Source organism: Rissa tridactyla, chromosome 5 (assembly GCF_028500815.1).
Source record: "Rissa tridactyla isolate bRisTri1 chromosome 5, bRisTri1.patW.cur.20221130, whole genome shotgun sequence".
Classification (NCBI taxonomy): Eukaryota; Metazoa; Chordata; class Aves; order Charadriiformes; family Laridae; genus Rissa; species Rissa tridactyla.
Window position 1 is genome coordinate 56228294 of NC_071470.1, and position 17201 is coordinate 56245494.

General features: G+C 40.3%; 1 protein-coding gene across 4 annotated transcripts in view; it reads right to left on the minus strand.

Moving 5' to 3' along the window:
- Positions 1-380: 380 nt before the first annotated feature.
- Positions 381-17201, minus strand: part of PPA2 (inorganic pyrophosphatase 2) — a 38497-nt gene continuing 21676 nt past the window's right edge. Inside the window, exons 8-12 of one of the 4 annotated variants that reach the window (XM_054202322.1) lie at positions 12342-12469; positions 10433-10518; positions 8817-8886; positions 1609-1648; positions 381-565 (exon numbers count right to left, since the gene is read on the minus strand). In XM_054202322.1, coding sequence (XP_054058297.1) covers positions 537-565; positions 1609-1648; positions 8817-8886; positions 10433-10518; positions 12342-12469 — 353 coding nt within the window. In that variant the 3' untranslated portion in view covers positions 381-536. The other 3 variants (XM_054202321.1, XM_054202320.1, XM_054202319.1) reach the window with 3 other exon arrangements.

Consider the following 17201-nt stretch of genomic DNA (forward strand, 5'->3'; position numbering starts at 1 on the left):
GCTCTGCTCATAACCCTATGAAGCATGCAGAGACAACTGGGCACAAAAGTGAGTACAACTCGGGAAACAGGGCACAGTCGCATATCAAAGAACATGGTAAACTGCTAAGCCTATTACATAAAGATTATTGTCTACTTGAAAAGGATTACAGACAAGCCCTAAAAATACATATTAACACAGCCTTCTATGCACCTGATGGCTGGATTATTCCAGAATCTGGAGAATAGGGCTGAAGACACCTTATGTTCTATCTCATTTGATACTACACTTCATGAGTGGGTAAAAGCAATTCTGGAGTTCTGACACTCAGAAACAAACAAGCAAGCAAGTCCTCTTCCCTTTGCTCCACCCTGCACAAAAACAGACATAGAAAGGAAATATTCGTTTTATAATGTCACTGTTTATTTACATGAGAGAAAGTTTACACAAGTTGAAAAGTTGCTTCAACAGGAACCCAACAATTAGTGCTTTTGCCTGTCTTCAAAAAAAGGGATGACTTTAAGATTTGATGATGCAGCTTCAGAACACTTTGACGATCACTTGGGAAAAAAGTACCAGGAATCAACTAAAAAAAAAAAAAACAACCCACACATGAAGAATGACATTAGTTCTATACAACAAGCCAGGCACAAACACTTAAAAAATGCAACATTCTGCCCTTTCAGCTATCTCCCCTCCCATAACAATGCTTCTGAGTGAGCTCTGTCCCCAGCCTATGTAAAGCAGAGCCTCAAAATAGTATCTGTTCACTTTAACAGTTTGGCTGAAACAATCCTACAACAAGTTACAACATTGACGTGACCATCCCTGGAAAACATCAAAGATGAGACAGATTATGTTCAATTGTCTGTCAGAGGTCTGAGATGCAATACTTCAATAAATAAATGCTATTTATTGGCATGCCATATAAGGGCAAATGGAATGCAACTTGCTTTCCCATGACACGGACTACACAGATGTTACTTTGCAAACAATCTGGAACTCAACTCATGACTAAGTTTCTCTTAGTGTTTCTGTAACTGCCTGCATCTCAAAAAGCACGTATGTCTTCTCTATAGTCCCTGCCAGTAGAAAAATAACTTTTTTTTAAGTAGTTAACAAAAATGAAAATGTAGGATGCATTCTTATTTTTGATGAGAAACACATGTTCCGTTAACATGAAAAACAGTCATAACAGTGAAAGAGAATTTTGTCTTTAGAACTTACAGTTGAAAATTAAGTATGTTTATGTCACTTTTAAGAAAAGGGGCTGTTTATTTGATTAGTTAGCTACTATGAGGAATGACAAAAAACTAAGGCAAAGGAACCTTTCTCCTTTAAAAAGGATGTCATGGATTTGTCTTCCATGATCAGTGACAGAAAAATTTAGTCTTCTCATCTTGTTACGTGGACTACACTTTCACTCATACTAAAAAGTAATCTCCCACAAACCATCCATGAATTTCTGCCTATGTTCTATTTAAAAAGGGACAGGCATTACAGTCTGACAGAATATAACTATTATCATTCTCATGTGCACAAAACCACCTTTTCCAATACAACAGTTTTTATGTCAATTTTTAAAGCAAACGATTACAGAAATTGCATGGCATTTGGGGAAAAACATACCATCTGGGGAAACAGAATCTCCATTCATGGGCACTGGTGCCTAAAAAGAAAAAAAAAACTAAACAAAAAAAACACTAAAGTCAACATATACATGTTCAGTTACAGTTTCACAGGTAGCACCCAAACTCAAAGCTATTTTACCGCTGAAATCAAGAGGTATTAATAAAAACAGTACTTTCTGTTGCCCCCAGAGGACAACTCTCTACCTTACAAACTGTCCCTTTTTTTTTCCCCCCACCTTTTGTTTCCCCCCCATAACTACTTTACAAATTTCCTGGTTGCTCATAATGACAAAACAAACACACTAATAATGAGTGACAGATTAACATTTTACCTAATGCAAAGGGGATTTTCCTACTGTATTGTCTTTGAGGATACCAGGATTTGCTGTTTACATACAAAAGAGTAAAAATGCCTTTCCAATTACATAACTGTACATGTTTCAATATAAAGGTACGCATATGAATAGATACACATGTGGAGTTTACATTACATATATGCAAACATATAAAAAACATTAAAAAATGTATAATTAAACTCTTTTACAGCCACATTTTGACAGAGTAGGATTCAGTTCTGTGGACAGTGACAAACCATTTTAAAATGCAAGTCTCTAAGTCCAGGTTCATTTCAACTACATCACTATTCAACTGCAGTATTACACAGCATGTCTTGCCCTATTACTTAAAGGACAAAATTAAAGCCAGTTTTAACACCAGCTGGAAGCAACCTGCCTCACAACAGGGATACTAGTTACTCGCATAGCAACAATCCTCCACTGCTCTTCTGTCACCTCCTCACAGACAGACAAGTCTTCCAACTGACATAACTAATGGGAAAGAAGCAGAGAGCATCTCAGCACAAGGAATCCTACCATGCTCACTCGCACACACAAATCAAGTGCAAAAACCACGTGGATGTTGCCCTTTGCCGTGACACGAGCCCACCCTAACTACACTTACCCAAGCGGATAATCCCAGCAGTGATCACTTTGGTGAACCATGCAAAAAAGAAATAACCTCAAAGGGAGGGCTCACAGCTGTTTGAAGCTTCAGGAGAACAAAGCTGCACAGTGACCACCCATGTCTTCCACACCAACAGGTGGAACTTCCTGCCACCACTTAACAGCACGTGAAGACATTAATGAAAACTTTAGAGTATCCTGCAGGCAGGCAAACCGGCCCAAAAGCCACACAGCCAGGCTTAGCACAGTGCAGCACTCAGACTGAGCTACACTGGTGTGAAATTCTCTTGCCAGTCTGCCCATGTCCAAGCAGGCATGGAGCTCAGTCCACTGAAGAGCAGGTCAAAGCCTGTGAGGAGGGAAGGGAAAAACAGTATTCTTTTTCCCCACTTTACCCAGAATAATTAGCTGCGCAGGGGTGTTATGTGACTGGTCTGAAAGGATGTACCACTATGACAAATGTAATCCAGGTCACAGAATAGTTTGATTTGTAAGGGACCTTTAAAGGTCATCTTGTCCAACCCCCCTGCAACGAGAAGGGACATCTTCAACTAGATCAGGTTGCTCAGAGCCCCCTCCAACCTGACCTGAAATGTTTCCAGGGATGGGGCATCTACCACCTCTCTGGGCAACCTGTTCCAGTGTTTCACCACCCTCATTGTAAAAAATTTCTTCCCTTTTATCTAGTCTGGATCTACCTTCTTTCAATTTAAAACCATTATCCCTTGTCCTATTGCTACAGGCCATATTAAAATGTTTGCCCTCATCTTTCTTACAGGCCCTCTTTAAGAACTGAAAGGCCACAATAAGGTCTCCCAGGAGCCTTCTCTTCTCCAGGCTGAACAACTCCAACTCTCAGTCTGTCCTCATAAGAGAGGTGCTCCAGCCCTCTGATCATCTTTGTGACCCTCCTCTGGACCCACTCCAACAGGTCCACATCTTTCCTGTGCGGAGGGCTCCAGAGCTGGACGCAGTACTCCAGGTGGGGTCTCACCAGAGCGGAGTAGAGGGGCAGAATCACCTCCCTTGATCTGCCGGCCACACTTCTTTTGATGCAGCCCAGGATACGGTTAGCTTTCTGGGTTATGAGCACACACTGCCAGCTCATGTCCAGCTTTTCATCTACCAGCACCCCCAAATCCTCCTCAGGGCTGCTCTCAATCCCTTCATCCCCCAGCCTGTATTGATACCAGGGGTTGTGCCGACCCAGGTGCAGGACCTTGCACTTGGCCTTGTTGAACCTCATCAAGTTCAGATGAACCCACTTCTCGAGTTTGTCCAGGTCCTTCTGGATGGCATCCCATCCCTCAGGCGTGTAAGCACACCAGTCCAGTTGGTGTCACCTGCAAAGCTGCTGAGGGTGCACTCAATCCCAACTGTCTATGTCATTGATGAAGATATTAAGCAGTAGTGGTCCCAGTACAGACCCCTGAGGGACACGACTTGTCACCAATCTTCATTTGGACACTGAGCTATTGACCACTACTCTCTGGATGCGAGCACCCAACCAATTCCTTATCCACTGAACAGTCCATTCTTCCATCCATCCATTCATCCATTTCTCTTCAATTTAGAGAGAAGGATGTTGTGGAGGACACGGTCAAAGGCCTTACAGAAGTCCAGGTAGACAACATCCATAGCGCTTCCCTTGTCCACTGATAGAGTCACTTCATCATAGAAGGCCACTAGGTTGGTCAGGCAAGACTTGCCCTTGGTGAAGCCACACTGGCTGCCTTGAATCATCTCCCTGTCCTCCATGTGCCTTAGCATAGCTTCAAGGAAGATCTGTTCCGTGATCTTCCCAGGCACAGAGGTGAGACTGACAGGTCAGTAGTTCCCAGGGTCCTACTTTCTACCTTTTTGAAAAATGGGTGCAATGTTTACCTTTTTCCAGTCACCGGGGACTTCACCTGACTGCCATGACTTTTCACAAATCAGGGAGACTAGCTTGGAAACTACATCAGCCAATTCCCTCAGGACTCTGGGATGCATCTTGTCAGGTCGCACAGACTTCTGTATGTCCAGGTTCCTCAGGCAGTCACAAACCTGATCTTTTGCAACAGGAGGGACCTTCCTTCCCCAGTCCCTGCCTTTCAGTCCATCCACGAAAGTGGTGTGGGAACACAGGTTGCCAGTGAAGACTGAAGCAAAAAAATTGTTGAGTACCTCAACCTCCTCCTTGTCTGTTGTTACCAGTTTGCCAGTTGTGTTCATCGGTGGGCTACGCTATCTTTGACCTTCCTTTTCTGGCCAACATACGTACAGAAGCCCTTACTATTCTTTGCGTCCCTTGCCAGGTTCAGCTCCAGCCTTCCTGACCCCATCCCTGTACTCTTCCCAGGATACCTGCCCCCACTTCCACTGCCTGTGCATTTCCTTCTTGCCCTTTGACCAGCAGGTCTTGACTCATCCATGCCAATCTCTTGCCATGCTTTCCTCATTTCTTACACCTGGTGATCGAGAGCTCTTACACTCTATGGAAAGCATCTTCCAGACCTTAACCCCAGACCATCCTCTCTTTCCAATAAAACCAAAGCTTTATGTCATAAGGCAAGGAGAACCAGTGGTGACCAGGTATAAAAAGGTGTCTGCCACTTCTGGGATAATTGCTCAGAAAATCTGAGATAAGGACTCAGCACTTTCCCACCAGGAATAGATCAAAAACTCATCTCACTGAACCAGGAATCTCTTCACTACACAATACTTCCATTCGGCACGCTGTTTAAAAAAACTAAACAAATTAATAAAATAATTTTAAAAAACACACCCCCCCCAAAAAAAATACCCCAAACAAATAAAAAAATACCCAGAGCAAAATCCCCACCAATCTTTTGTTTCATAACTGTCCACTGAACAGAAAATTCTGCTTCGAAGTCCCAAATGGAAACATCCTTATTGAAAACATAGGGAGAAAGGCAGGTAACAGATTTTCCTGCTTAGATCTGAATTATTTGAAACACGTTATTAAGTATACAGATTCAAATTTTGTTGGAGATTTTTTAAATTATCAGGAAAAGCCAAATATTTTCCCCTGTAAGATATTATTTTGCATTTTATCATGCAAGAGAGACGTAATCTAGCAAAGCCTTCCTAGTTCACGTTCAAGTACAAGGGAAGGATTATGTGATAAGTCTAAGAAATACTGCTCTACTAACTAAATATAGATTGTCTTGGAGATTTTCCAACTTGCAAAGTCCTCAGCAGCTTCTTCACAGAGCAAGTGAACAAGCAGTTCTTAGGATTAATGTTAAACAAAGGTTTGGCTGTCCTGGTCAGTTTTACAGATGGCAACACTTCAAAGCCTGAAATAAACAGTACATCTTAGCACTAACACATTCAGATACAAAGTTGTGTTCCTCCTGGGTTTAGTTTTCCACCTATACTAACACTGGAGCTGAGAAAGACATGAAACAATTTTCAGAGGCTAGAGAACACTAGAAATTTTCACCACCTAGTGTTAAAACTCAACTGAGTTTGCAGTTGCACGGGGCTGGTGTAATTTTGGCTGGTGCAATTTTGGCTGGTGCCAACGTTCAGTATGTGTTCCCATATGCCTCTTTGTGTGTTCCCATATGTCTCTTTGGGATTGACTGGACATGGCAGCTTCACCAGCTGTAGAATCATTCTTAGTTTGCCATCAGGAGAGATGACAGCACACATGCCCACCGTCTATAACTCACTAGAGTGGAAATTCCCCAACACAGACAAGCAATTCTAGTCCAACATCTGTAAAATAATGAAAGGTCAAATAATAGCACAATAAATCAACAGGGGTATACTCGGAACTTCCCAATCAAAATCTATATGAAATTTTGATTAGTGCACAATTTGGTAAGCATTTGGTAAAGATTTGTTTGTTTTCCGTTTGGTTCTTAGTTACAGTTCTCTGGCTGACCACACAATTGGTTCACAACAACAATACTGAGCATTGCCTTTTGTTTTATGTTTGTTTGGGGGTTGTTTTGGTTTGTTTTGTTTTTTTCTTGAAATCTCAATATATCTGATTTAAGGCAATTATCATCCACTCAAAAACTCCATAATTGGAGTCTGACCCAGGAAACAGAATTGTAGGGAACCAGCTCTCAATGCACAAGTAGCTCAGAAATTTTGCAGTAGCTAAAATACATTTCTCACTACACTTGCATAAAAAAATCTCTACCTCAGCTTTCATTCCTCTGGTTTTACCCAGAAGTTAATAAATGGACATAAATTAGGAGAAAGTGTGTCTGCTTTTAGTTTAAAAAAAAAAAACACACAAGACACACAAACAAAAAAAACCCCAGACAGACAGACACAGGCAGCTTTCATTTAAAATTACCACAGCCATTGAAATTCTGCAGCCAACACTCACGTACTTTCACTTCAGTTTGAAAGAGATGAATGCCTGACAACCAAAGTGGGCAGCGTAGTGTACTAGACAAAAAGATACCTGCTTAAAATGTGCAAGTCAACCTCCCTGCTTATATTTAGAGTTTTATTGTCCACCGTTCATATTTCAAGAGCATTTCACTTTTCTTAGTTATTGTAGATTGGAAACTGCATGCAGTATGAACAGTATTTAAAGTAGTATTGTGTCTTTCCCCCGTCTGAAAAGTACCAAGAGACAGTATAGCCTACAGAGACACAATAAATATACTTAGACTGAACTGAAACAGTATGATGGAAAGGAATATGTGATGACAACTTCAGAAAACGGTATAACTTAAAGAAAATAATGTGAGGCACAAAAAAGCCAGGAAGTGATAACATTTGATAAGGTGGCAAGTGCTCATAATAAAAGAGACATTAAATTTTTATACAAGGTACCTATTTTATGAACTGATTTTACTAACCTCCCCCCCCAAAAAAAACAAGAAAAATTTTGATTTGTTATTAAGAGACAAAATAACGGATACCGCTGATTTAAACAGATAATTATTTACTCTACGTGCTTAGAAATACAAACAGCACAGAACACAAAAGAAAATTTTCTTTTGCAGATTTGTCACCATCCAAATACATTTGAACCTGACATTCTAGTTGCATTTAAACACTCACTAAAAGTTATTGTACATTTGAAAGTAAGGGAGGTAAAGATTTGCTTATAGCTGTGACTGACATGTCTAAAAACATATTTGAATTCTAAAATGAGTTTTTCTTTCATTTAGAACTTACAGTCCGATTAATCAACATTCACAAGTGCAACCATAAAGGTACTCTTGAAGAAGTGCTGAAAGCAAGAGACCTGAATAGGAAAACCAGTTAGGTTTGACACTTCTTTATGACAAACCAACTTTTCATTGCAACAGACAGTTTTATTTGCTTGTGACAAACACCACCCAGGACAACGCATTGTTAGTAGAAACTCTGTTGGAATGTTAACTGCACAGACGGTGGATGGCATCTCCTTTGACACCTGAACTTGCATAATTGCTGTGACTACTGGGGCAAAACACTGGCTGCCCAGGCAGTCATGCACATGTGCATAGTATCTGCCACACTCATGTGGTCATGAGCACAGGCTCAATCACAGAATATGTTAAAAAAAAAAGTAATACTTGAGGGTACTTTTCTCCATATAATTTCTGGTAACTTTGCTTAATTTCTGGCATCCAAACTAGCATATTTTAAAATGGAAGAAATTATCCTCCACTAGCATTTGCACATGAAAGCATCAGACCTGCAGGACATTTTTCTTGCCTGAACCTGCATGTTTTAATTTTATGTTAATTTTCAGAATATGACAGGCATTCTTTAAGAAACATTCAAAAAAGCATCCCCCTCTCCTACAGCAATGCATTTAATTATGCAAGTAGACAAACAAAGGATCCCTTTAGTGATTAGGGACTACAGTCAGCTAGTCAATGAGTTCTAACACTGGGTGGTAACTCATGGCAACAGGGGAGACAGAGAAGACAGCAGGCTAGATACAAATAGCAGTCCATCTTGCTATTCAGGATCAGAAGAAACAGCACTGCAGAGGGAGGGGGAAAAAAAAAAAAAAACAACAACAAAAAACCCCACAGCAGAACAGTAATGAAACTGCCAAAAAGCACAATTGGACCACTGCAATAAAAGGTTTATATTATAATGCTTACATTTCACCCACAACCTTTGTGCTCTTCCTTTTACTTCATGTCTTAAATTTTTGTTTAAGGACCATCTCAGTTAAGCTACTTTATTTCAGTTTTGGAGCTCTGAATCTTCTTTTCCTATTAATTGCTTTTAAAAAAGGGTGGGGGAAAAAAGTAAATATTATCCTTACCGACTGCACAATCGATCGGGCATCTTCCTCACTGCAACAAAATGGGCTGCCACTCACCAGAACGTTTGTGCTGAAAAATAAAATTAAAAACACGTTTTATCAATCAGTGGAAAAGAGAGACGCACAATCAAGTACCTATGGAAAAAAACACCTTCACGTACAGAGCTCAGAAATGTGTATCTACAAGAAATGATGAAGTCAAAAACACAAAATAACCAGTAATGCTAAAAGGGACGGGGGTGTGGAGGGATGTTCTCTGTTTCTTTGGTTGGAGGGGTTTTTTAGGCTATACGTTCTATATTAATGCAAACAACGCTCACACCCAGTGCTTCTGGATGCTAACTTGGGTGCAGTTCAGAGGACCACAGTTAAGAAACTATATCCTCCCAAAAAAGTCAGCGGAGATAAACTGGCACTTCCTGAGGTAGTCGAAGAACACCTAGATGGCTAGCACAGATGGTGTGAATATCCCTCCCTCCCCGACCTCCCATCTCTTGTGCCTTGAAGGTTGGCCAGATTCTGTAGCAGGTCACTCTTCATTTGCAGTAACCTGCCTGCAGTATCTACGAAGGAGGAGGAAAAAACAGGTCAAAATTCTGCTCTGACACAAAGCAGCAGATACCTGTATTGCTTCCAGAGAACAGAAACTCTGGGACCAAATACTTAGCAGAAACGTTTCCCTACGAATATATATCTTTTCACACCAAAAGTGAGTTTGGTCATGAGTTTTTAAAGTCCTACACAGTAAACGGCAAGAAGTTCAATTCCTCAAAGCAAGACTGCAATTTTAATTATTTTTTAATTTCATCAACATGAAGCTCCAAGTGCCTGTGAAATCATTAAGACCAAAATTTGAGTACTATAGAACAGTATTCTTGCCATGCTGAAGCAGAACCTGTCCAACTGCTAAGGCAGTTCAATCAGCTTCAAGAAAGAAAAAGACACATTTTCCCAAGAAAGAGGAAGACAGCAGTGAGTATCTTCGCACAGCTTCCCCCACAGCCTTTGCCCTCCGGTTTAGCTAATGGCAATCTACAGCCCTTTGGAAAGCACGAGGCAAAGATACCTGCCTGCTCTTCAGGGCCTCTGGTGCCAGAACTGCCAATGCAGAGCAGTCCAGAGAGCTTAATAAAGTCTATTTTAATTTAGATCAGGCCAAAGGCCAGTAAAGAATTTACTACTGAGAGAATTCAGTTCTCTCATTTCCAGAGAACTAAAAAAAAAAATAATGTAATGCTAAGCTGCAAATGAATTCTGCATCACAGCAATGCAGCACGGAATGATGGAATACACAGTGACAAGAGGATTTGCACGGGATACTGAGATTTTCCCAAAATGATTCCAAACACACACAGTGGGGCCATTTCTCAAAAGTTAATCTATGCCACTTTTTATATGATCAATGTATTTTTGGCACCACTTACCATTAAATCATTGTCATACAAGGTGCAATTAGTCAATCATAGTCTATTATCAATTAATTATCAATCAAAACCATGAGAATTCCTTTTATCTCAAAGTGAAAAAACCTAAGCAGCTCAGGCACAGCTGCCACATGTTGAATACCACCAGTACCAGCACAATACAAAGAGAAAAAGACGTGACTGGATACTTACCACTTAATAGTACCTCCATCAGCTTTTTTATGAAGCAAAGCTTTCCAGTATTCATGGGTGGATTTAATAATTTCAACAGCAAAATCCTAGTTTACATCAAGGAAAAGTTTTATGATTTAAAATGTTATTAAACAGAAAAGAAGCCACAGAACTAGTTTATTAAAACATACCGTTTCATGTGTTTTTTTAAGGGGCCTCCTTTGAGGCCTCATTAAATTTCTGGAAAATATAACACCCTTTTTTATGAAAAGAAACAAACTTCATTATCTGTCAAATACACTGGCGACACATACAGGACTTTCCCGCAGTCCACAGCCAGAAAACACGAAGGCTGCACAAAAAAAAGTGAAATCAGCACTAGATGCTAAGCAGACACCTACAGCTGTAGAAAACTGTACCAGGTCCTAAATGGGACAAAGTGTATGAGCTATGACTCCTCTGTTACGCGTGCACATCAGGGTCAGAGTTAAGGTTTACCCTCTAGTGGCAAAATTTACATTTACTTCATTAATTGCCCAATCATATACTTAAGCATTTGCAACAACGTAACATGTCAGCTGCTTAACATTTTTTGTTTGTTTAAAACAAAAGTAATATCGGGGGCAGCAGGGTGGATGAAAAAGCTTAGAAAAAAAATAAAGTAAAATAAGCCCTCAGTGTCCAGATGATGATATCTGAACTGGCTTGCAAAAAGCTGCCAACAGAACATTCACATTTCCTAACAAGGAGTGACTTGGCAAAATGCCACTGGAACATTGTGAACTTCACCAGAACTGCTGGAGCACAGCCACAGCTGCCTTGCCACATCCTGGGTCTCTAGAAATGCTTGAAAATTATTCAAGTGCTCCCAACTCAGCTATCTTGGGGCATTTAGTGCCTCAAGCCTGAACTCCAATGGCCTGACAGGGATATACCGTTAAACTCCCTCTACAGAGCAACAACTCCGCTTTATAGAGCAGGAAAATCTCTAAGAGCAGTTCCTGAGAAAACAGGGATGAGATCAGGTTATTGAGCCTTACAACTCTACATTTGATTGATTTAAAAGACAGCTTTAGCGCAGAGAGGAGTCAGGGCACCTCTTTAACCAAACAAAACACGTAAAGTTGCCTGTGCTGGTTAGAAGGCATTTTATAACTTTGATAGCAAGGCTGCAAGGCTGAACTAGCTGACATGTGGACATCATTCATTAGGAACCTGTGATTCTTTGCCAAAAAACAGTCTACAGAGACCGTGCAATCCACTATTCGCAAAGCACTTTTACTCAAATCACACCCAATTTCCTCTGGAAAAATCCTGGCATCTTCTTCAGTGAGGTCTATTCCCAGGCCTACTCTCCTTTCAAACACTAGCCATTTTTACTGTAGATAGTTTAAAACCATTCATTTTTTCTAAAAAAGGGAAAAATATTTTTTCAGCTGTCAAGCCAAAGCCAGCTCAAGTATTTTTACATAGAATTAACGGGAAAAAGTATACCTTGAGCAAATACCAAATATGAAAAAGACTGCAACCTATTGCCTGTCTTAAGCTGCATAGCCTTAAAAAAAAAAAAAAGTCGGGAAAACGTATCAATCAGGACTGAAAAAATACCTGAAAAGACAATTTGTTCATTCCTGACAGGAAGAATGAAAATACTGTGGGGGGAAAAAAAATAATCTACAAACATACAGATGTGTGTGTAAGTTTCATCAGGAGTTTTTTTGCAACTTCCTTTAATAAGCAATGCATTTTCCCTGATTAAAATGGAAGAAGCAAACGTTACTTATTTCTAGACTAATAAATTGTATTCAAAGATCCCTTGTACAAAAATTCTTTTTGTTAAACCTCCTCCTTTGCAATTCCAAAAATTCTAGGATGTATTAAAGAGGCCACGTGACAGTAAGATGCATCTTTAATTTTGGATTATCTTCACCTTGTCTTTAAATTCTCCATTAAAAGCAAAGTGATTTTCTGGTTTTCCATCAGGGACTTTATATAATCGGAACCAGTCAACCGTAGCCTCAAGGTAACCTGGTTTGTGCTTCTTGACATCATCAATATCTGTAGGTTTAAAAAAAAAAAAGTCATTTTTACTCAGATTTTTTTTAACGTTCATTTTTTTAAAGTCTCATAAAGGATCTGCAAACAATTTGATTTCACTGAGCACTTTCAAAGTCATTGGGGAACTTCACTTTATTACATTAGCTGCCCGTAGTTGATACTTTATGATTTCACAACCACACTAAATAGGTAAACCAGTTGCCTCCTGCCCTTCGTTAATTAAGACCCAATGGGACAATGAATAAAAGGACTACACCTGTGACAGGAGAGGAAGAAAACTCCATATTTATGGGCTTTCATCTCAGTAGGTACCTCTTGCAATACTTGGATTATTCAGTGAGGTCATTTTTTTTTTTTCCTCAGCAACTGCAGGGACTACAGGCATTTTTTGATAATGAAAGAATAGCTAGTAAAAACAATTTCAACACATGGATTTTTAAACCAGCACCTCAACACAAAATACAGGCTTGACTTCTCAAAGTTACATTAAAGGCATCCCTCTGTCACATTACTTCCAAATTCAACCCATTCAATACAAGAGAGATACGTGCCAGGAGCACTAAACACTAACTCTGCTGATAACCCTGTGATATCTGCATACTTGCAGTGATAAACTAATTCTGCCTTTACCTCTGTAATCCTACCATGCAAAAATGGAACAGGACACAAAGAGGAACGCGTACCACTTCCAGGACACCCTCGGGAGACAGAGATGAGCATTGCCCAGTGGGTACAGAGAGATTAAACAGTCACACAATAATTCTGCTCGAGGGCTATACTGCTATAGCAAAGATGCAGTTCATGATCTTAAACATTTACTTCTGCTGTGCACTTCAAATTTTACCGGGTTGTCCTGGGAGACCACCATCACTCCTGTCACTTGCAATGAGGCAGTCCTATCAGCCCCCTGGCAAATTAACTCTCTGGCAATATGTTTACATGGAAAAGCCTTCAATACAATTTTAATTAGTTTTGCTACAATAAAGGATTTCATCCTTTCTGGAAGCCAAGTATCTTTTGTAGCTGTTGAAATCCTTCTCTTTCCATCTATTTCCTTCCTACAGTCACTTCTGATAGCAACAGGAGCTAACTTTTTATTGCTGTGCAGTACATGCAGTCTTCCAGCTATTTCATAACCTCACTCTGCCCAGGCCCCCTTTCATGGTGGTGTTGTTCTTTTGCGTTCTGCAAGCCACTTGCTCATTTCTCCCTTCCTGATTCCCTGGCATCTCATCCTCTCTCTTCTTCCCTCTCCATACTACTTAGCTACTTCATTCTCTTCTCCCATAGATATTGACATCTCCTGGTTGGCAGTGATTCCTGACAGGTACTCTTCTGTCTAACCAGTCCTATAAAACAGCTTTTCCAAGTTGCTTAGTCCACGGGATTGACACCTAGTCACATGCTTTCCATCTTTAAGTGCCTAAACATCTTTTTAAAACATAGTCTGTGAACCTGAACAAAGACATTCAAGTATTTCAAAGGAGAACAGTATGAGAAAGGAAAGAATCTTGTGCTACAGACCATTCAATCCTCTGTAGACCATCAAGAGAGATGATGTGGACTGAACTGTGAGATCAAACCTACGTGAGAAGATACGCTGAGTGTTCATAGGTATCTGATAGATGCCACTTCCAAATTCCACTGGATCACACACTACTCAAAGAATAAAACGTAAAACTTTGAAGAACCCCATGTAAATTTTTGCTTCTGCACGCACTTAATAGGGCTACGTGTTTATGGACTCGGAGTAAAACACATTCTGAACTTGGCTGCTGGCCATTTGCCTGTAGAAGATTAGGGAGTTTCATTGGCAGAATCCCAGAAAAAAGCAAGGGCACATAAGGCTGTGCTACAGGCAAGTCTTCTAGCCGAAATACATGTTTAAGAGTACAAGAAGCCTTTCACTGGGGTGGGTGGGTGAGATCAACCAGGAAGGAATAATTTAGAAAAGGGTGGAGGCAGGATGCTTCATTTGGGCACTAATAAAACTGCAGCTCCAATTCAAATCAGTTTCAGGGCTCCACTGTATCATCCTGTTCTCTCCAAGCAAGGGAACATTCCTCCTCCCATCCTGAGTCCTTGTCATCTCCTCCTCCTGTGAGGTTCTGAACTCAGAAGTTCTAGTACTTGTTGAAAAGACAGTATCCCCTCAAGTCTGTAAAGCAAACCAGGCTGCTGCAACAGTTTCCTTGGCTCCCAATAGTGGATGAACTCCAGGTCTCCATCTCCAAATACTACTTAAATTCAGGGATACTTTCTCAGACTGCTACTCCTTTTTTTTGGTTCCTGTTCCAGCAAACTTCTCTCCTAATGCTGTTTCTCCATTTCTCCTACTTGGTTATTTGCCTCCTATTCCCATAAAAACTGTTCATCAAAAGTCCTTTATCATCTTGCTAACTGACACTTGGGCCCTTACCCATCTGTTGTTCCTTACTTATAGGCTTTGTTTGTATTTATTTAAAGAAGTCAAATGTTACAATAGGTTTTGGAGCAGGCTTTCATTACCTCCTTAAGATAGGGATTATCATCCTCACAGACAGAATCATGTCTCTGAATTTCACACTCTCTCTACTGGAAAATACCTTGCCTAGGTAAAATGACTACACAGAATCAGGCTACAGCATTATATCGACCCTACAGTACTGTATATTCTGGTTTTGAGGACTTAAAAGGAGGGATGGTGGTTGCTTTTATTTCCTTGGTTCCTTGCAATTTATTCTCTTTCGTCCTCATGCTTCACTTCGCTATTCTTTATAATGGGAGTTGGTAGCAAGCAGCAGGAAAAAGTGCAACAGTGCAACCAAAAAGAAAAAAAAAATTGATCCTGTTGCTGTGGAGTCAGCACATCGCACAAAATATACAGAAAACAGCAGCTACCACTTCAGTTCATTAAAAGGTGGCATAGACAAGCTTGAAAGACAGCTTGTCCTCCACTTTGAAATCCAAACAGCATCTTCAGGGTATCAGGGACAGAAGGAGAAAAATATACTCAGAAAAGAGGAAGCAAAGAAAGATCATGATAAGCAGTACAGTGATTTACTGCACTAGTATCTATAGAAGCTATCTACACATTATGATTAGAAACAACAAAATATAGTTAAACGTCTTTTCCACAGACACTGTTAGACACTTCTTTCTGACCCTGACTGCTTACCTTTCCTTAGAGCAGTGTACTAAACCTGATGGCTAAAGGGGAGTAGCAAGTGTGTACCTGACCTATGGTGGTTTCATCTCTGCAGGCAAGTCCTGAGTGACCGAGGAGAAAGGTCAGGCTCCTGCAGGTACATTATCAGCACATACACACTGGGCTCTAGGTGGTAATTTCTGTATACTGTCTACATACAACCAACCGTAAGTCCCATTTTTCTGGGCACTAAAGTTAAGCACCAAGGGTTAAAAAGAGATGGCTAATCACATTAAGAGTTGCAGTTTAGTCTCAATAAGGAAAGTCTCCAGAGGCTGGCACAAACAACGGCTGCTAGCTCTCTGTTAAGGGAGTGAGCCAATGCAAACGCCAATCCCAATTCTATCTGGCTTTACAAAAGAGAGCAACAAAAGCATTTGTACAAAACTACCATTTTTAGTACAACAGATGCTGCTTCTTGCAAGCAAAGCTAAAACAACATGCTTGCAGCAAGCTTTCTAAACAAGGTCTGTGGGAAGAGAGGACATATGTTTTTAATAACATCTTATAAACATTTACAGGAAGCAGCAGCTACATTCCATATAAAGGCATTTGGTGTATTTTGTGCAGCATGGTGTGAGGGGGTAGGAGGGGAGCCTCAGTACAGATAATTAATTTCTTTATATTGAATGCTTACACAAATCCACAACAAAGGTTTTTAGGGCCTCTGCTGCTGCTCTGCATATAAATACACTCACATGCAAGGGTCTATAACAATATATGGTACAAAGTATGCAATATGCTTTGTTTTTGCCATTTAGGGTTTGATCACTTAAGTCAAAAAGCCAATCTTGAGTTGTACATTGGAAAAGAAGCATGGCAACATAGCACAGTTAACTATACCAGTGCCAGCAAATGGTAGCGCAACAAAGCCAGTAGACACCACCAACTGCTGTTGAATATATCCAGACATCCTTCCAGTAAGCAATAGCAAAAAACAGCCGCTAAGATTCCAGGATGGTAAATCACCTCCAAAATGCCATCCAGCATACAAGATTTGTCCAATTTGCTCAGGGAGGGTAAGATGACCTTCTGAGAGTCAGACTTTTCATAAGCTGCTTCAAACACACTTCCTGCTTCTATTGACAGGCATTTTCAAAATCTCTTGTCCAACATGAAGATGCCGTATACATTCAGACCAAATTAGAGCACGAATTATCACTCATCCTTTCTGAGCCCAACCTTGTAAAGCACAATCAGATATATATGTGAATTCCAATATGTTAAATTCAATCCAAATTACGAGATAAGCAGACAAGCAGCCTTTCAACTCCAAGAATTTGCTGCTTCTCCTGGCTAGTATTTTATAAAAAACAAACAAAAAGCAAAAACACCATACACAAAAAAATGCAGCCCGACCTATTACATCACCAAGATCTAGTGTTTCAGTGTACAGGGAGCTTTTAGGCCCCTTCCCAGACCTGCTTGGTCTGAAGTTGCTTTGCTGGTCCGCTAATGGCCATCTGCCTAGCAACTGCCTGAGCAGAAAGACAACACAGTGGTTTTCAGGTAGCCACAAAGACAGATCATATTGAAAAAGATAAA